The 20,859-nt window shown below is 34.6% G+C and overlaps 1 protein-coding gene across 7 annotated transcripts in view; it reads right to left on the bottom strand.

Moving 5' to 3' along the window:
* Window positions 1-999: 999 nt before the first annotated feature.
* LOC106054744 (gelsolin-like protein 1) overlaps window positions 1,000-20,859 on the bottom strand; it is a 40,870-nt gene continuing 21,010 nt past the window's right edge. For all 7 annotated transcript variants that reach the window (XM_056028212.1, XM_056028208.1, XM_056028211.1 and 4 more), the window contains exons 3-14: window positions 9,256-9,336; window positions 8,749-8,822; window positions 7,387-7,461; window positions 6,757-6,828; window positions 5,841-5,968; window positions 5,461-5,569; window positions 4,137-4,247; window positions 3,799-3,879; window positions 3,541-3,623; window positions 2,320-2,398; window positions 2,116-2,211; window positions 1,000-1,910 (exon numbers count right to left, since the gene is read on the bottom strand). In XM_056028212.1, the coding sequence (XP_055884187.1) occupies window positions 1,815-1,910; window positions 2,116-2,211; window positions 2,320-2,398; window positions 3,541-3,623; window positions 3,799-3,879; window positions 4,137-4,247; window positions 5,461-5,569; window positions 5,841-5,968; window positions 6,757-6,828; window positions 7,387-7,461; window positions 8,749-8,822; window positions 9,256-9,336 (1,085 nt within the window). In that variant the 3' untranslated portion in view covers window positions 1,000-1,814. The remainder of the gene's footprint in view (window positions 1,911-2,115; window positions 2,212-2,319; window positions 2,399-3,540; window positions 3,624-3,798; window positions 3,880-4,136; window positions 4,248-5,460; window positions 5,570-5,840; window positions 5,969-6,756; window positions 6,829-7,386; window positions 7,462-8,748; window positions 8,823-9,255; window positions 9,337-20,859) is intronic.

Below are 20,859 nucleotides of genomic sequence, written 5' to 3'. Positions count from 1 at the left end.
TTCCATGACTTTTTCATGTATTTTGCAATTTCAGATTTCCAGGAGCTCCTGGTAAATCAGGAGGCTGCGAAATTCTGTTATAAGTTATAGAATGGATTATTTTCATAATTTACACCTAGAATTAGCGCTGGTCCACTGGGGTCGCATAGGTTGCATTGGCCTAAGGCCGGCCTTGCAAAATAATGGCGTATGCTGCGCTGTGGGTCGGCTAGTTATGTTTTATTTCATAAAAAGTGAAACTTGTAGGACTTAAAAAAGATGTATAAAACTATTTATTGATTTTGTTTCATGGGGATTGGAACATAAACAATAGTTTAGGTTGATATTGTTGATTACATGTAAGATGTTCTTTATTTTTGTTTACATTTAAATGAACATATCAAGTTAATGTTAAATCAAGAAATCCATCTATTTCTCTATTTAATCAACTTAAATCTTATATATCAAGAGAGTCATCAATTTCTTTTGATATTACAATATTATGCTCTGAACATTTTGTAATGAGAGGACTTTCCAGCTCATTGACATGATGTACATTACCAACATGTTGTGTAGGAGTAGATCAAGCAGCTAAGGCTTTAGTCAACAATATTGGTCTGGAGGAGCAGATAGAACAGTTTTGAATAGGTCTGTAGGAGCTTATATAGTAGTTTTGAATTGGCCTACAATATTGGTCTGGAGGAGCAGATAGAACAGTTTTGAATAGGTCTGTAGGAGCTTATATAGTAGTTTTGAATTGGCCTACAATATTGGTCTGGAGGAGCAGATAGAACAGTTTTGAATAGGTCTGTAGGAGCTTATATAGTAGTTTTGAATTGGCCTACAATATTGGTCTATAGGAGCAGATATAGAAGCTTTGAATTGGTCTGTAACTGTTGAAGCTTATGTAGCAGTTTTGATTGGTCTACATGAGCAGATAGAGCATCTTTGAATTAGTCTATAATAAGTACACTTTGCATACATTCCTTTCAACATAAAAAATCTTCAAAAATTCAATAATTTAACTGATTATTTTGATATGTTTATTAAAAACAAATATATATATATATATATATATAAAAAGTGACATGAACATGTAAGGCAGTGATCAAAGCTAAAGTTAAACAAACTTGACATTGATATTCAAACTTTGTCAATCATATTTATGACACAAAACACATGACTGAAATCAGATCATTTTCAAGTGATCATTTAGGGTGATATAAATTAAAATATTTTTTGATAAATTTGTATAAATGCTGTAACTGAGATTCTATAAAGGGAATTTTAAAAATAAGTTTATAACACCATATGAGACAAATTAATGTAAAGGCTCAACATTTTATAACAGATAACAATGGAAGAGTAAAAATAGAATAAATAATTGTAATTTATAGATATTCCCTTGTCCATCAAAAATGAAAAAAAAAAGATAGTTTTAATAGTATTTTGTATTATTACTCTTTGTGACAGTACACTTAATATTTGATAGGCTGAGTTTTAGTTTATATATATTTATGTAGGATAAATTCTGATTAATTGGATCACTTCAGGACACTAACATGATCTTAAAAACCTACCAGATCACATAAACAAATCCTGTATTTTAAGATTTAGTCCAAATAAGTGACTGGTCTGATTAGTTGAAATTGACAGTATTTGATAAAAACGTTTCAAAAAGCACTGAATCACAAAAATATTTCTTGTTTTGAATATAAGCAAAGCATGGGAGTAAAAGGAGATAAAAAGTTATAGAAAAGTTGCTCATTTGTACTTTCTAGTCTTGACTCTTCAAACTTATTATTAACATTATGTTTGAATTGGGAACCAATAAGTTAGGCTGCGATCGCTGCTTCAAAAGCTTTGACAACTCGACCTTCACTTAGGCAGCTGACAGGAACCAGAGGGTGATCTGTTTTCTGGAGATATAACTGTAAGCAAGGAAAAAAAAGTCTGTATTAATATTGTAGTTCCGTATACACAATTTATTGAATTGCTTTTAAAACCTATAATAGATGTTGGTACAAAAAAAGTTATTTCTTAAGATTTGTCAAAATTAAATGTAAAATATATATCCTATATTTCTGAATTATACACTCCTAGTCAATTATTCGTTGAAAACTTAAGACAACTTACATGAGCATAAGATAATGCATTTTTCTTCTCTGAAACTGTTGTTTCTTTACCAATCCAAACAAAAACTTCAGACTTTGTATCCAGTATAAATACATCCTTCAAAAATATGTACAACATCAACCATTTCATCCCCAATGTACATGTTATTATCTTAGTTTAACTTTTAAAAAAAAATAATTCTTGGCAATAAAAATGTTCTGGTACCTTTGTATCAAAATCAGATCTCCTGACAACTCCAGATTTTTCCTTAGAAAAATTTAATGAACCTGAGGCATCTGATAATCTGTAAATATTATATAATAACTTTTATTGCAAAAAATTAACAACCTGATCTTGCTTTTTTTTTTTTTAATGAAGATTCATACTTAGCAATCTTTTTCTTTTTTATATTTTCTCTCATGAAATCATTTAAAAGAATACAAGTATGAAAAAATAGATGTTTCTAGAAAAATCTCCATCAATTTATAATGTTCACAGGAATAAAGATAACAAGTTTACAAAGACAGTTTGTGTGGTCCACCCAGGCAGGTAAAAAGGCAGGTTTCAATATTGTCAGAAAGAACATCAAAATGAAATTCTATCACAGACAAATGACAGAGAAGAATGGAGAAAGAAGGTTGACAGATCTTGTGTGGTGCCCCAGCGGTCGGAAATAGTTTTTATTTTGTCAATATACATTGTTATTGATTTTAGTGTTTGTTGAGTAATCCAATATTTTTTATCCATTCCACGTCCAATTATGTCCAATTTATATGCATACTAAATAGATTGTTTCTCTTTAAAAAAAAAAGGGAACATTTTTATTTGTGTAAAAGTAGTAGTTCAAATTCAAATAACAGAACTTACTTAATTTAGCAATACAAATATACAAAAAAATTTTTTGGCAAAAAATCTAAAACCTTTTGCATAAATGTGTTATATATGTGTCACATTATCATCTCCCCTACTAAAGAGCCTTCATTGTTTGTTACTATTAATAGTGAATAGTTGTAAAAGTGGTGTATTTTTTATAAAAAAAATGCTTGCATAAGTGATTTAAAAAATTAGATTTTTTGCTTTCAGAAAAGAAAAAAGTAGCTGTTGCATCAGAACTTTGAATGGTCTAAATATTATGATGTCGGATTTTCACTATCTTTTCTAGTTTACGAGATCTAAATGGGATGGTCGAACGGATAGACATTCCATACAAAACTAATAGCATCTTTTCCCCTTTTGGAAGCCACTAAAAAGGGATCATGTCAAAGGTGTGAGGTTGAGTGCTTTATTGGAAACTTGAAGTCTTAATACTTTACACTGCAAAGGAATGTCAATATCACTGTACACATTTTATTTTTATTTTTTCAAAGTCTTCTCTGTAACACTAATATTGGTGCTTCACATCTTCACAAAAGCTTTACAAGAAAATACTAAATAGATGTCACTTACCTAAACAATTCTACTGTTCTATCGGCTGCAACAAAGTCATGCTCCTCTTCATGCTGCTCATTAAGTTGACGTAAAAAGTCACCCTGGGTTTTAAAACAAAATAATTTAATACTTCAGTAAAATCATAAAGGAGATGTATTCTAAAATTATATATCCAAAAATTTAATATTCAAAAAGTGTCCAGAATTTTCTAAATACCGGTATAGTTTAAACAAAGATATTGGAAATGGGGTCACTATTATAAAGTTTCAAAATTACATCTTCTGCTCCTTCATCCAACACTTCTGCTTTTGGTTTACCATGTCTTTCTTCCACAATTCCTTGCATATATCTTTGTGCCTGATTAATATAAATAATGTTTTTATTATTGAGAATCATATTTACTACAGAGATGTGGGCTGTAAAAAAAAAACAAAAAAAAAAACTTAAAATAATTTTATCATACTTAAAATTGTATCCTGTTCCAGTTTTCATTTTTTTAAATAAAAAAAAAATGGTAATGAATTTTAATATTCAGTTCTTTAATGGAACTCATTGAACTTCATAGAAATACAAGATGTAGCCAGATTGAAAGCTAGTGATATATGAAATCTGACCTTAAACCTTTCATCCTTATTGCTTCCTTTTCCATTCCATTGAAGTAGTCGTAGTCCCATGTCTAGAATATAGACATCTGAGTTGTCCAATAGGCTACGATTACGGGCTATCTAAAATAGAATATACAATGTTTATCTCTTGTGCAAATATCTAAATAACATGGAGATACTGTTAATCCAAATATCAAATCAGTCTAGGTTTAGTCTAAACATCAACATCTAGGTTGTCTCAACATAAGCATAATCTAGTTTTAGTCTTAATGCACAAACCTCAGAAAGAGAACACCTTCTATAATACAAAGAGTTTGATCCCATTTTAAAATGAACATTCTCTCCCCATTTGTGTGTGTGTGTTTGTGTGTATACATAATTAATCTTCATTACATTCTGACCCTCATTCTTTTGGATGTTTTTTGTACCATAGCTAGGGGGTTGAGGGGTATGAGTGCTGTGGACTACCCTAGTGGGCCTCAGGCGCCAAGCATTATTTCCAGCATTTAGAATTTTAAAAAAATGCCTATTCTGAGGCATCTACAGTGCTACATCCAAACACTGCTTCTCTTTAATTTAAAAATTGTAGATCAAAAACCAAAGTCTGCTATTCACTTCACTTTATTAATGGAGCACAGAGACTGGTGGAGATGGGTCACTACAATTTTGCTTATATCTTTTTATTCGAGAGGACAGGGTAACCACAAAACAACTTTAGTAGCTTGTAGTTTTCCTTTTCCTTTCGTTGGAAGAGGAAGGGTGATCTCAAAACCCATCTGCTACACTTATGAAATTTGGTGACTAGTTTGCTTTAGATTTTTATCGAAAAGGGGAGTTTTATTGTCAAAACCATCTTCTGGGGTGTTTTAAACTGTAGGGTTTTTTAAAGTCAACCCCACCCCCCTGGCTGTGCTCAAAGAATGATTGTAGTTCATTTTAGTTTTATAGAAAGGAAAGGGGTTTTGGCCTCAAAACCCTCTGGAGAGGTTTTTAAAGCTCAAAACCCTCTAAAATGTTTTTTTTAACTCAAAACCATCTGGAGGGGGAATTTAAACTCAATGCCCTATTTGGCTACACTCATAGAATTCAGTGAATGTTGTTTGCTTTAGTTTTATATTGAAGAGTAGGTTTTAAACTCAAAACCCTATGGAGGAGGGGGGGGGGGGTAAATTCAAAACCACCCTTGGCTATGCTCATGCATTTTTATGCTTTTTTCTTTTATTGAAGAGGGGAGTTTAAACCTCTAAACCTGATGGAGAGGATGACAGAAAGTAGTATTTGAACCCAGGACCATCATGACAACAGTATAAAGCACATACCACATGACCATTACCTCTTTAATATGAACTCCATATTTGTCTCCATGGAAATGAAGTAATCTGGGTCGATATTCTGTTGGTTTGACATGTTTAAAACCACTGTCTGCTCCACCTTTCAACAATCTAGAAATAAAATAAATTATTTAAAACCACTGTCTGCTCCACCTTTCAACAATCTAGAAATAAAATAAATTGTTTAAAACCACTGTTTGCTCCACCTTTCAACAATCTAGAAATAAAAGAAATTGTTTAAAACCACTGTTTGCTCCACCTTTCAACAATCTAGAAATAGAATAAATTGTTTGTTTGGTTTGTACAAAAAAAAAGCACAAGAAAGGCCATTATTTAGTATTGTGTAGCACAGAATGAAGAAGTCTGAAAAAAAGATACTCACTCAATCTTAGGAAAATAAGACCTGAACAAACTTGACTCATGGCCTTGGACTTCACGATGTTGAATAGGTACATCATCTAAGAGTGTGTCAAGCTCTACAGTTTTGTAGGCTGCTGTTCCGTATTCATCCTGAAAATGTGATTATTATATAGGCTATCATAAGGAAAATACTAAAGGATACTTTGATTGTTAGTTTTGAGGTCTGTACAATCATGTAATATCATCATCAAGTAAAGCCACTGGTCTAATATTTCATAGTTTATATTGTTGTCATTTGGTGAAAAATAAATTAAACTTTTATAAGAGGAAGTAGAAGTGAGCTTTACAAATTGAATGTTTCTTAAGGTCTTCTTTCAGAGATCATCATTAATATTAAAACGGGTCTCGTTACTGATAACAAAAAGATGTATACTTTTATTAACTCCCCCTTTTTTTTGTTACTTCCCTTTTTCTAATCTCACATAATTCCCAAAGGCTTTATTAATTGGTGCTTTGGCTGTCCAGAGGTTCCTGGTTGAATCCTGGGATCTTTAAAAAATTTTGGGATCTTTAGGGATCCTCTGAGTCCACCCATCTCTAATGAGTACATGACATTAGTTAGGGAAAAGTAAAGTTGGTTGGTCATTGTGCTGGCCACATGACACCTTCTTTAACTGTGGGCAACAGAAACAGATGACCTTTTTATCACCTGCCATATAGATCATGAGGTCTGAAAGGGGAAATTTTACTTTTCTGTAATAATTGGCAAAATGTCTTACAAGGTATAGTGAGGTCTGAAATGAGAAACCTTTTAAATATTGATTAGGCATCCAGTGTAAAAATAAATTAATTTAAAAAAAGGCCATAAATATCAATGAACAATAGCAGAATAAGAAGCAAAAGAGACAAAATACTGTTTTGATCAACAAATAACTCACTTGTGTGCTATATTTTCCAATCCAAAAATGAACATCATAAAGTAACTGGTCTCCACCTTCTTCTTTGTAAGTCTATATAGGAGAATACATTTAGTAATAGCAACAAAATGATACTTTAAAAAAAAAAGGAGATGGTATGAATTAAATGGGTAATTTTACTACCAGTATGTATTTATATTTTGAATAGGATAAAAAATGTAGTTATACAAAAAGATAATAGTGATCTATATATAGAGTGATCTATAATAATATCTTGATATATGAATTGAAATATATATATATATACAGAGTTGGTGTATTTTTAGAAATGGGGTTAATTAATTTGTGTGAAAAACAGGCACATACATTAATACAGACTAATTGCAAGACAGAACGACAGATATCCCAACAGCTTTGTTCACTTATTTGTCTCTTTTTACCATACAAAACTAAACCTAAACATCCATTTTTTAAATGCAAGTAATTTGATTTAGTGTAGATTACAACAGCAGATAGGCATCCTGTACCTGGTAGCATCTGCACCTCCATGTGACAACATTGCTGTAGGTTTTGTATAAGCAAGTACATTTTTTTCATATAGCTTTAATAGAAGAACAAAATAATAGAAGTGTGATAAAATGAAATAATTACATTGAGAACAATATATGAATCTCCTTCATAAAACTTCCCATAGTCCTCTTTAGGCCAGGCAACAACTTTAAATTTCTGAAATGTATAAGCATACAAAAATATCAGAACATTCAAATATAGGTCTAAAAAGTGATATCTTTTTTTTTATGTGAAAAACTTAACTATGTAATATTTCCTAATGCAAAATGTTGTTAAGGTGATTGTGCTTGACACTGATATTACTGACACAGATAATAGGCAACTGACACAGTTAGTACTAACACTGACATGACTGACCCTGTCATGATTGACACTGACAGGAGACTACTGTGATACTGAAACTAGTGACAGTAGACATCTGAAGCAGATGGTACTTACAATGATGACACTTATAGTATGTTACTGACACTGATATTAGGTCTACTGATACTGACATGACTGACTGAACTACTACTGATAGGACTAAGTTTCATGACTGACTGAACTACTACTGATAGGACTAAGTTTATGTTCTGATATATAAGAAAATGTCCATCCACTGTTCAAGAGAATGTTCGTCCTACTTACTCTTCTTTTTGCATTACACAACTAGCTGACAGAGGGCATAGTTCATTTTTCACTTACACAATGAAGTCTATATGCTTTTATTTGGCTCAACATTGTAACAAAAAGGGTGCTATTTCTAGATCTATAACCTGACTGTCAATGTTTACATATTTTTAGATTATTTTTATTATTGATTTCCTTATGAATAGAAATTAACAAACAGACAAAAAGACACATAATCACACAGCCACCTGCAACTGAGATCTTGTTAGATAGCAAGTGCAACAAAAAAGTTAAATAAGATTCAGAAAAAAAAAATTCAGGTCAGTAAAAAAAAAAAAAGAAATGACTAGATAAATCATAGTATTTAAGTATATAACTGCTATAGTTTTGAATGAAAAATTACAGCTAGTAGCTCATTTATATTGAAACGCTTACAAAAGTAGGAAAAAAAAACATTTTTGAGACATAAAGTCATAAAGGCCAATAGAACATGTTCAACATATGTTACACATGTTTTTTTAGACAATTAATTACTGTGGCCCTGCAGTACCTGCATAGCCAGTACAACAACATACTGTATGTAATGGTGAACAAAGGGATGTTGTTAAGTATGGAGAATTAAACTTATCTCCAATAAGATTTATGTATAGAGAAGAAAACCAATTTCCATTCACATTTAAGTAGCCAATGGCTCCATCACCATAGTACACTAGGAATTTCCGGTAGAACTTTCTATCATGTGACATGCACACAGCCCCACTTCCTGGTCAGTCAGCAGCTGGTTGTAGTCATACTAAATCTAGTGTTTTGCTGTATTTACATTCTAAAACTCACCACAATCCTCCATATCTGTAGACCCACTTTTTTCCCAGCATCTTTCCAGGCCGGCTCAGTGAGTGCTGAGTCCTCTGTAAACAACCAATCACCAAAAGTTAACAAAATCAATAGCTGTTTCTTTCTCTCTTTTTTTTCAGGTAGTAAACTGAAATTTGTAGTGCATACCAGTGGCTCTCAAATAGTTGTACCAAACGTTAGTAAAAGTAGCTCTAAAGTTATTTATTTTTTGTGGAGAAAAGTTTAAAATGTAGATAGTAACTGATAGTTATTTTATTTCTTTCTGCACTTTGAAGATTTGTTTAGATCCACTGAACATTGGTTGAACCTTAACATTTTATACCTGGTTAAACTTTGATTTAAATTGTTGTTCAATTACATAATGTTTTCACTGGCGCATTTTGAACTAAATAAAATGTCAGTATAATTCTAAAAAGGAAATATTCAAACTACTTATATTAGAGAAAAGGCCTAGAAGTCATGTAAAGAGTTTAAAAAATTACTCACTTTTCACGGTTGTTTCAGTTTCAGAGCCAAAAAGGGCCAAATTGGAGTCTTTCCAGTCGAATTCTTTGGGTTTTATTAATCCTGATAATATTGAACATAGTTGAAATTTGAATTATTTAAGTCTAATCACATAGTTGGCATGGATATATTTGTATTCTATTTATTGGTAGGCTGAGCCTATAAAAGCATTATTACGAAGTTGAAGAACATCAACACTATTACCAAATACCTGTACTATGCGTACCATGGGCGTAGCCGGGGGTGGGTGGGTTTTCAAACCTCCCCCACCCCCGAAATGAAATTCCCCCCTTCGGGGGGGGGGGGTCGGAGTTTAGTGACTGATCTTTTGCTTTAATTTTGTTTATTTTAGATGAAATTTTAATACTAAACCATCACTTGCCCTAGCACAGCCAAGGGAATTTTGAGTTTAAAACCCCCTACCAGGGTGTTTTGAGTTTGAAACACCCTACCAAGAGGTTTTGAGTTTAAAACCCCCCTACAAGGGGTTTTGAGTTTGAAACTCCCTACCAGGGGGTTTTAATTAAGTTTAAACCCCCCACCAGGGGGTTTAGAGTTTCAAACCCTCTACCAGGGGATTTGCACTTAAATCCCCCTCTTCTATAAAACAAAACAAAAAATGCAAACGACAATCCCAAAATTCCAAGAGCACATCTAAGGAAGATTTTGATTTTAACCCCTCTCCAAAATTTACGATAAACCCCTCCTTAATATAAAAAAGCAAACTACACACTCAAAATTGTATGAGCGTAGCCAAAGGGGTTTTGAGTTTAAACTCATCTTCAGCTGGATTGAAGCTAAAAATATCTCTTCAAAATTAAAAAAAAAAGCAAATTACGCACTCAAAATACTATGAGCATAGCCAAAGGTTTTTTTACTTTAAACCCCCCGCCAGAGGGGTTGGAAGCTAAAAAAAATAAAAATAATTTCGCAATCAAAATGCTATGAGCGTAGCCAAAGGGTTTTTTACTTTAAACCCCCCGCCAGCGGGGTTTGAAGCTAAAAAAATAAATCTTCAAAATAAAAAAAAATAAATTTCGCAATCAAAATGCTTTGAGCGTAGCCAAGTCTATTGGGTGTTTTGAGTTTAATTTTCCCTTCAGAGGGGTTTGATGAAAAAAAAAAAAAAAAACTCTTCAATATAAAAAAAAAAAAGCAAATTACACACTAAAATTCTTTGAGAGTAGCCTAGCCAATGGGGGGGGGTGAGTTTCAACCCCTCTCCTCCAGATGGCTTTTTAAAAAGTTTAAAACCCCTCAAGATAGTTTTGAGTTTAAAATCCCCCTACAGAGCGTTTTAAGGTTGAAAGCCTCTCTCTTCAGTATTATTTCTAAAGCAAACTACAGTCACCAAATTTTATGACCGTAGCTAAATGTGGTTTTAAATTTAAAAAAAACAACTCTAGATATATTTTATTTTTAAACAGATGATTTTGACGATAAAACTTCCCTTATTCCAAAATCGTAGTCAAGAGAAGTTACACGTCTACCAGTGGCTGGGCTCCATTAATTAAGTGCAATGAAATTGAAAAGCACTAAATGTGGCTATACAAAGATGGCTAAGACGGATTTTAGGAGTCCGTTATAGCAATCGGGTCTAAGGAAATCCTATGCCGAAATGGGAGTCGACCCCTTAGTAAGATTGTGACAGAGCGTCGCATGAGGTTTGCGGGACGTTCTCCGACAAAATGAATTACGGATAATAAAGAGTTGCGATGACATCCTAGTACAACTTGGCGCCACACTTTCATGGAGGTCATCAGAGCATGTGGGAAGAGGCTTCGGACATTGCCAGTGACAGATTTTTTGTTGAAACAGCTTGCCAGCAAATTCGTCGAAAGGCGCGGGAGGGTCTAAGTCAGTAAGAATAGCACATTAGGTTTTTGAAATAAACCTTTTAGTAGCAAAATAATGCACCTTAGGTACCTCAGAATATGCATTTAGTAGGCTTTCAATACCAGAAATAGTGGTTGGCGGCGGGGCTCCGCCCCTCTGTGACAAGAGGGACAATAAGGGTGGCTACCTTTATTTTTTTTTATTAGAGTTAGCCCCCTTTATGACTTGATTTAAGTCCCTGTCAATTGTTTACGATCGCCACTCTCTCTTGAGCCTTTCAACTGACCAGTGTATTTTGAATTAAATCTATATACTGTTTAACTCATCCTTGTGTTGTACTATTGTTGTGTTACTCAAGAGGAGTGTGCCGCTGTTGTGGGAAGAGTATTTCGATAATGAGCTAAGTAGATTTTATCAATTTGTTAGTACTAAATTGATTTATGTAAATGGTATAGGTCTACTTAGTCTCTTATCCTCTTCTGTATGTTTTTTTTTTTGAAAGACATATTTTGTTTAGATACGAGACAGTAGTGTGTCTCAAGAATGACGTCATTTCATAGTTAATGTATGTATGATATTATTGTAAACTAATGTAAACCCTCGCTTTGGTTTTTGACATAAAATGTCTCATGAATGACGTCATTTCATTGTTAATGCATGTATGGTATTATTATAAACCATCTTTTTGGTTTTTCGGCATAAGACATTATTGTGCCTCTATGATGGTGGTCCTTTCATTATATTGACCTGAAACTGTCTTGCTACTTTGCTTAGTTTCATTATGTCATTTTCTTTTGGTGAGCCTTTATTGCAATTTATATTTTTCATGATCTTTTCCTTTTGTTTGTAAATAAACTCCTTTTTTGTTGTTGTAACTGAAATCTCAGAATTATTATTTGTTAGTCTCGGTAGTATTATACATCTAGAGGCTATAGTTATTAGCCTAGATAATATAATTGGGACCACAAAGTACCACTGGACTAACTTGCTAGTACAGTACAGGTCACTGGTCTTATGACCTATCCTATTTTTAGGTCACACCCTCGCTGGGGGATCTCTCAGCGCTCCCCAAAACTCCTTGCTGGCAAGGGCGAAGAGTCTACAATTTTTTCACTAACTCCAGGAAGAACCTATTCTAGGGCACAATAAACGTCTTCCAAAAGAATAAAGGGTCAGAATGTAAGAGATTATTTATGTACACACACACATCCATCCATACAAACACACACACACACACACACACACACACACATATATATATATATATATATATATATATATATATATATATATATATATATATATATATATATATATATATATATATATATATATATATATATATATATATATAATTTTTTTTCGAGGGGGGGGGGGGAGATTTCCCCCCCCCCCCCGAAAAAAATCCTGGCTACGCCCATGATGCGTACTTAGATCTATTCTCCTAATTAAAACGTTATTTAAAAAGATTTGTTTATAATTTGTGTCCTAATTTTAAAAAAATATTTGCTTTGTCTCCTCTTCGGCAATCTTTCAACAAACAATTTTTTTCTTGAAGATTCTTTTACCAAGAAACTGACAAAGTCATTACACTTGAAAAAGCTCTATTTTTTTTCTACTTGAAAAAAAGAGGAAGACACTCGTTTAATGACTAACTAAATCGCTTTAATGCTTAGTGACTACTAAATTTACTACCTGTAGGCCTATTGATATACCTTGGGTGGCATTATAAATTTAAAGAATATGTCTTAAGGGTCTGTCTTGTATTTTTCTTTCTATTAAGGTAACAAATTAATCAGTGAATTTGAGCTAATAAGTTTGCATTAGTTTAAGCGTTGAGTTCTATTGAAACCAAAGACTAGACGTCTAAATGTAAAATCAATATATATATATATACTCTAAACATACTTTAATACACGTAGGCCAGAGTTCAAAAATATCTTGGTTGGCTCCCCTCCTCCAAAAAATACTCAAATGCAAGAAGTGTACCTTTGCTATTTATAAGTAATAATGTCAATGTGTTGATTCAGTTAGGAATCCAAGTTTAAAAGTCAAAGTTCGTACAACAGAATTAAACAACTTAAAGCGGTTAAAAATGAGCAAACAAATGTTTTATGAGTTTTATTTCCCATCCACATATTTACATTCCTAAAACATGTTGAGGTGCAGACTTTTCAACTCTATTGCTATTTCATTCGGTATTCCTTCATTGGAGATCACGAAACAATATCGACAAATATTTGATAAGCTTTTGATATCTTGAGTCTTGTTAGCATATATTTTGTCGAGCTAGGGCTGTCACTAATAAAAGATAACAATGGCACTGATTGAAATTTGGTATTCTTACCAGGTATATCTCGCTAAATTATTTCTATATTTCTTTTTGAATCTGCGGGGCTTTGCTTTCCTGTCAAATTTCAATATACATAGCAATTTTAAATAAATTTGTAGAAATATAATTATGTTAACTTTTTTTAAGAATTATGAACCAAATTTCAACTATTCTAAATACTAAGAATTGGTCTGAGTGAGACACTATTCTATAATTAATTTAGTCTTCTAGATCAGGGGTGGGCAACCTTTTTGTATCGAGGGCCGCATTTAAAACAAAATTGTGAATGGCGGGCCGCATATATATATATATATATATATATATATATATATATATATATATATATATATATATATATATATACACACACACACAACTTAGAAAGGTACGCTTGCTAACTGTGTAGAATGCCTTTTAAGTTTACGCTGTAATATATTCACGTTTTTTATTTGTTTCCACACCACTTGAGGAATTACAACAAGAGTTAGCATTTAATTTTTGAAGCCAATTTTACGATTTTTTAACAAATTGTTGTTTTCTTTTTTTATCACAACTATACAGTTGTACTTAATGTGCAGTATTTTACTTTTTACACTCGTACATAATGCTCCGATGTGTAGAACTAGCTTACTATCTGTTACACTTGTGACTACTGTCAAATTACAGTCAATCAACGTCGACTAGTGATTATACTTGTTTAGATTCCACACAAAAAAAAAAAAACGCACGTTCACTGAATGAGACAATAAATGTTCCGGAAGTTAACTATTGGAACGAGTGAAACCTACCCTTGTGGAGCATCACCAGAGATAGCTGACCATGTCCTTCAATGGTGCATACTAAATTAAGAGAACCGAAAAAGACGCTGGCCACAAGGCCCTTCTATAGAACAAAAACTATTCGGAGAACTGCCTGATCTGTAAACCACTGCGCGGTTAATCTCAGTTAACCCTCCAACATGTAAAATTAGAATAATAGATGTATATGTACATAAATAGTGTGAACAGCTTCTGGCACCCATAAGGCTCCTGTGGAAGTACTGACTGAAGCGTCTCTTTGTTTGGAGGTTTGTCCTCTGGAGCAGAATCAGCTTCTTCACTAAGTGGTGAACTGAGGGTATTGAAAACTGTGGTGAACTGAGGGTATTGAAAACTGTGGTGAACTGAGGGTATTGAAAACTGTGGTGAACTGAGGGTATTGAAAACTGTGGTGAACTGAGGGTATTGAAAACTGTGGTGAACTGAGGGTATTGAAAACTGTGGTGAACTGAGGGTATTGAAAACTGTGGTGAACTGAGGGTATTGAAAACTGTGGTGAACTGAGGGTATTGAAAACTGTGGTGAACTGAGGGTATTGAAAACTGTGGTGAACTGAGGGTATTGAAAACTGTGGTGAACTGAGGGTATTGAAAACTGTGGTGAACTGAGGGTATTGAAAACTGTGGTGAACTGAGGGTATTGAAAACTGTGGTGAACTGAGGGTATTGAAAACTGGTTCATGACGTCTTCAAATTTGCTTTTATAAATTGCAAGAAAAAGGAATCTTAATAAGTGTTGTACTTTTAATCATTTCACTAGAAATAGTTTCACCTTTCAGCAAAGGAAAATGACAAAACTTGTTTTCTTTTGCTTGCTTGTGGAAATTGCATTGCAATAGATATTGTGGAGAATAAGATAAATGTCTTCCACTCTTCATTAGAAATATTAATAACAAAGTCACAGTCAATGTCCTTCGAGTAACATAACAATTTCTTCTTTGAGATTACATACTCTCATTTGCCTTGTACATGCTACATTGTTGCTAATTTGAAACTAACCGTGGAAAACCTTTCTTACTTTATTATATATGCTAGATTGTTCTATGTTACAATTTTATGCAGTTTTGTGCAAACTTTCTTGTTTAGAGTTTATGGTTTTATATAAAAAAATAATTTTCTCAGCCAGTTGTTACATTTCCCTTTTTTTACCAAGCATACCCAACACTTAACACAGTTCTTCATACTGATCAGAGATTGTGACATCTATTGAGTATATTGATGGTTAGCCAATAAGCATAATCTTCGTTTACTTTAAACTTTTTATTATGAGACAGTTTCAATAATACATATAAGTTTTATATTTTAACTATATGTATATTTTTATATGTATATACTGTGGGCACACATGATTTCTGTAGTTGCCGGCGGGCCGCATGTGGCCCGCGTTCCGTAATTTGCCCACCCCTGTTCTAGATCTTCGTTTTAAACCTTCCCTCCAATCGGTTTCGCCATTCATTGCAATAGCACAAACATATTCAATTTAACAATTCCTATATTTCTTTTGCAAGCTAATTATAAAATGTTCAGTTTAGAGCTACAATCATCCTAACTTCTATTTACTGGCGTTGATCTAGGTTCACAGTAAGCAACAAGCTAACAACTATCTTTAGCGTCGTGGTGAAAAACAATACCTTATTATCTTGAACGAGTGCACATTTGCGCACCATATCAAGACCCCCTTTTTTAAATAAAAACATAATAATACAAAGTAAAACATTTCGGGGGATACCGTATCATAAAAAATATACAAATACAAAACATAATAGACATTATTACATATTGTTATAAACCTGGTGGTGGCACAGATGGGGGTAGTGGTGTGTGTGTGTAGTCAGCCGACGCAAATCGCCCCAGGCCAGCGCTAGACGAGCGGTCAACCGTGACGAGTTACGACGATCGGCCCTAGACGAGTGTCAACATGATGGTTCGGGAAGGATCGACGTCGTGAACAGAGCTCAGGAGTGTCACGAGGGATGTAGTCATCTGACCACCCAGAATGGTCGAGCATTCTAGAAGGCCAGCGGGGACCCTATATAAAGAGCGAAGGTATCAGAGACCAGTCAGTCACAACTTCCCGATCTACAGTTCGTTACAACGGCTCAGTACAAGTCCGAGACGAGACAGAAAGACCAGTGCAAGAGTTGATACGGCGGAGAGATATTTGTACAGTCTTGTGTTACGTGCTGCCAATTGTACAGTATTGGCTGTTATTTATTGACATTAAACTATTACGTTATTTTAAAGCCCAGAGTTGTCAAGTTCTTTAAGTTGGTGGTGTCGTTTGGTGCAGATTCGTAACAATATACATGCTTCAATGAATATGAAACATCAAATTTAATAATCAACATTCAATAGTTCATTAAGAAACATAGTCACTGAATCTTGTTGGTTACTTCAACAGATCCCTAGGTCACAGGGAACGATGAGTAGTTCTTGGATTGTAGGTCACAGGGAACGATGAGTAGTTCTTCGATTGTAGGTCACAGGGAACGATGAGTAGTTCTTGGATTGTAGGTCACAGGGAACGATGAGTAGTTCTTGGATTGTAGGTCACAGGGAACGATGAGTAGTTCTTGGATTGTAGGTCACAGGGAACGATGAGTAGTTCTTCGATTGTAGGTCACAGGGAACGATGAGTAGTTCTTCGATTGTAGGTCACAGGGAACGATGAGTAGTTCTTGGATTGTAGGTCACAGGGAACGATGAGTAGTTCTTGGATTGTAGGTCATAGGGAACGATGAGTAGTTCTTGGATTGTAGGTCACAGGGAACGATGAGTAGTTCTTCGATTGTAGGTCACAGGGAACGATGAATAGTTCTTCGATTGTAGGTCACAGGGAACGATGAGTAGTTCTTGGATTGTAGGTCACAGGGAACGATGAGTAGTTCTTGGATTGTAGGTCACAGGGAACGATGAGTAGTTCTTGGATTGTAGGTCACAGGGAACGATGAGTAGTTCTTGGATTGTAGGTCACAGGGAACGATGAGTAGTTCTTGGATTGTAGGTCACAGGGAACGATGAGTAGTTCTTGGATTGTCGTTTCCAAAGTTTGCTTCTAATTACCTATGGCGAATGTGTTGATCTTGAGTTCTATTGCTCTGTAAGTTGTCATCAGTGTCCAGAAATATATCTTGTGGTTCTGTTTCTCTGTTCGGGTTAATATGCACTCTGTTTCTTTGGTACACTGCACCATTGTCACCTCGAATAATGTAAGCTCTATGGTTTACTAGGGCCTTGGGACTGGATTCTTCCAAGGTCTCCATGTAGGGTCATTTGGTGATTGAAAATAGACCATCTGTCCAGTTCTCAGCTGACTCAGATTTCTTGCCCTTTTATCATAAAACTAGTCGACAGGCGTAGCATACGCCGCTATTTTGCAGGGCCGGCCTTAGGCCTCTGCAACCTATACGACCGCAGGGGGCCCAGCACTTATATAGGACCCGCTCTAATTCTAATTCCGTATTATAGCTTAAAATAGATTTCCCGCGCCCTCCTGTCGATTTACCAGGAGCTCCTGTAAATCTTCCGAAATTACAAAATATACGAAAAAATCCTTAAAATATTGGGAAATATATAGACAAAATATGTCATTTTGGGGTGTCATTCAATATGGAAAACGCCAATCCTACGCGCGATATATTGAAACGGTATTATGCATTAGCCGTAATTGTGTAATCTGGTGAAAGAAGCTTCTCGCGCCTCAAACTAATGAAGAATTATAGATTAAAACATTTAGTAATTCTTGCTATTGAGCGTGATCTATGTAGGAAACAGAATTATTATATTAAACTGTATGACTTCGCTACACGCAGGCTCGTAAAGTAATTCTGTAATTCTGTACGTAAAGAATGAATAAAATGCATAGACGAATTTATTTTCTAATACAAACTCTTAAATTTCACTTATCGTCCGCTTCCCTACCAGAACATGGCCCCGCGAAAGCCGTTTCGAATAGGGCCCCACAATGCTTAAGTCCGGCCCTGCTATTTAGTGTTTGTAAAATGTTTGTTTGTAAAATGTTTTACACGTTTCGGATGTTCCTTCAGAGTTGACGATAGTTTACTTTCTATGGGATGGGAGCGGGCAGGGTTTGACAGTCCAGCGCGCAGCCATCCGTAGCGAGCTGTGAAAACGTGTTCTTCCCCCCCCCCCCCCCCCCTTTTGTTTTTTTTTCGTGGGGTGAAATAAGAGAGTGATCTTCCCTTTACTTCTTGTTTGACCTGATTAGGGAAGAAGAGAATTATATATATAGATGTCTTTACACTCATCTGACGTTTTTCTTTCCTTCTCATAGTTTTCTCTTGACATGTAGAAATCTTAATGTTACTCCTTTTGTTTGGTATCAGTGTTCGAGTCATCCGACCAAAAAACATCTGAACTGGGCTTAGATTTGTGTCTTGCCTTGGAGTATTTCTAAACTCCAGGAGAGCTTCATAAGCATCTGACTTTGATTCTCTAGATTTTTTCATTATGATCTTCAAAATGTTAACTGCTGACGCAGCTTTTCCATTGGATTGATGGTGTCCTGGGGAATATTTCAAATGAGTCACTCCCCATTCTATCATAAATTTGTAAAAGTATTCCGACGTCAACTGATGTTCAATATCAGAAATACAGACTTTGCAATTTGGCTTTCAGTTTCTTTAAAATTGCATGTGTTCTTGTCGACTGCATGTTTTCTACCTCCACGAAATAGTCCACTATAACTAAATATTTTTGATCACACATTTGGAACAAAACAACTCCATTCTAGTCCCACGGATTAGAACCTATTCGTGCTGTATTAATTCTTCTCTCTGATTCGCTGGTTTGTTTTTTTCTGACAAATGTAACATGAGTTGGCTATTTCCTTTATTCGAGCTGATAATCCAGGCCAGAAAACTGTTTCTTTTGCTCTTCTTTTCATTGAGTCTACTCCCAGATGTGCTGCATGGAGTTTTTCTTCTATTTCCTTGCGAAGTGATATCGGTATGATTATTTGTTCTTCTTTCAACAAGAGTCTGTCTTCGTATGTTAACATGTCTCTTAGTGAAAAATATTGAGTTCAGGTAGACTATTATGTTGGTCTGGCCATCCATTTAGGATATACTGAATCAGTGTTTACATCGTTCTATCTTTCTCTGTCTCGATTCTGACTTTCTCCAGCACTGCATCTGGTATTGCCAGTCCGGCTGTATTGACACAAACATCAAGTATATCACTCTTTTCCTTTGATGGGTCTCTACTCAGCTATGAACAAGTTTTCACCTTTGACTAATATAAATTGAATATCGTTACGATAAAGGCGCATCATTTGACTTTGTAACCTTCTCGGATCAGAACTAAGTAGTTTATGAAGAATGTTTTCCAGTGGTTTATGGTCATTTTGAGCTATTACTGTCCTGCCATACGTATACTGGTCAAAACGTCTCAAACCAACAACCACTAACAACAATTCTTTTTTAAGCTGTGTCCATTTTTTTTTTTTTGAGTATCAATTCAGAATCTAGAAGCCTACCCTATTGGACTGCCATCTTGTAAAAACGCTGCTCCCAAACCATTTTGGCTACTATCTGCTTGTAATGTAAGCTTTTTGTTAGGGTCCATTATCAGTGTGCAATGAGTCGATATTTTCTGTTTTATCTTGTTAAATGCTTCTGTGCACTGATCAGACCAAACAAATGGTGTGTTCTATCTCGTCAACTCTTTTATGGGCTTTAAATCTTGCAAGATATTGAACCATGCCACAGAATCTTCGGACCGATGTGATATCTATTGGAACATTCAAACTCAGAATCGTAGATAGTTTGTTCGGGACTGGTTTTATTCCAGCTTCTGTAATCATATGACCCAGAACGTTAATTTCAAGTTTTTTTAGGTTCAGTTTAATCTTTTTTTTTTCTCTCGACATCTCTTCATTAGCTCTGACCAAATTATTCTCATGGTTTCTGAGTGCTTCTTCTTTCGTCTTCTTCTTCTTCCTACCACTATAATTTCATCAACATAATTGAAACAGCCTTCCAGTCCTTCTAGTGCTAGATTTAATCTCTGAAAAATTTCTGTACTCACTTTAAGACCAAATGGTAATCTCTTCCATTTGTATCTACCAAAAGGGGTTATCATCGCTGTCAAATTAGATGACTCTGTGTCTAGCCTGACATGCCAGAAAGCTTCTTGCACATCCAATTTGCTGAATATTTTGGCATCGTTTAAATCTGCCAATATGTCATCTTAAGTAGCAAGATTATAGAATTCCCTTAGTAAAACTTTATTCAGGGCTTGTGGATCTATGCAGATCCTAATTTTTCCATTAGCTTTTTCCACAATTGCCATCTGACTCACCCACTCTGTAGGCTCTATCACTGGTTCTATGATTCCTCTCTGCACTAGGGTCTTTAACTCCTCCTTAACTCTTTCTTGTAAAGCAATAGGGATCTTTCTACACGGCAGAACCTTGGGCTTAATGCTGCTATCAATCTTTAAAGACACTTCTCCTAAGTCACCCAAATCACCAGTAAACTTTGGACTACAGTCTTCTTCTTGGTTATTCCCTACTGATGCTAACAATCTATCTTTATTGACGTTGATTAATTTTGTTAAAGTTTTCATGACCTAGAAGGCA

The sequence above is a fragment of the Biomphalaria glabrata genome, chromosome 4, assembly GCF_947242115.1.
Source record: "Biomphalaria glabrata chromosome 4, xgBioGlab47.1, whole genome shotgun sequence".
NCBI classification, from domain to species: domain Eukaryota; kingdom Metazoa; phylum Mollusca; class Gastropoda; family Planorbidae; genus Biomphalaria; species Biomphalaria glabrata.
This window is presented reverse-complemented; position numbering and strand designations above follow the sequence as displayed.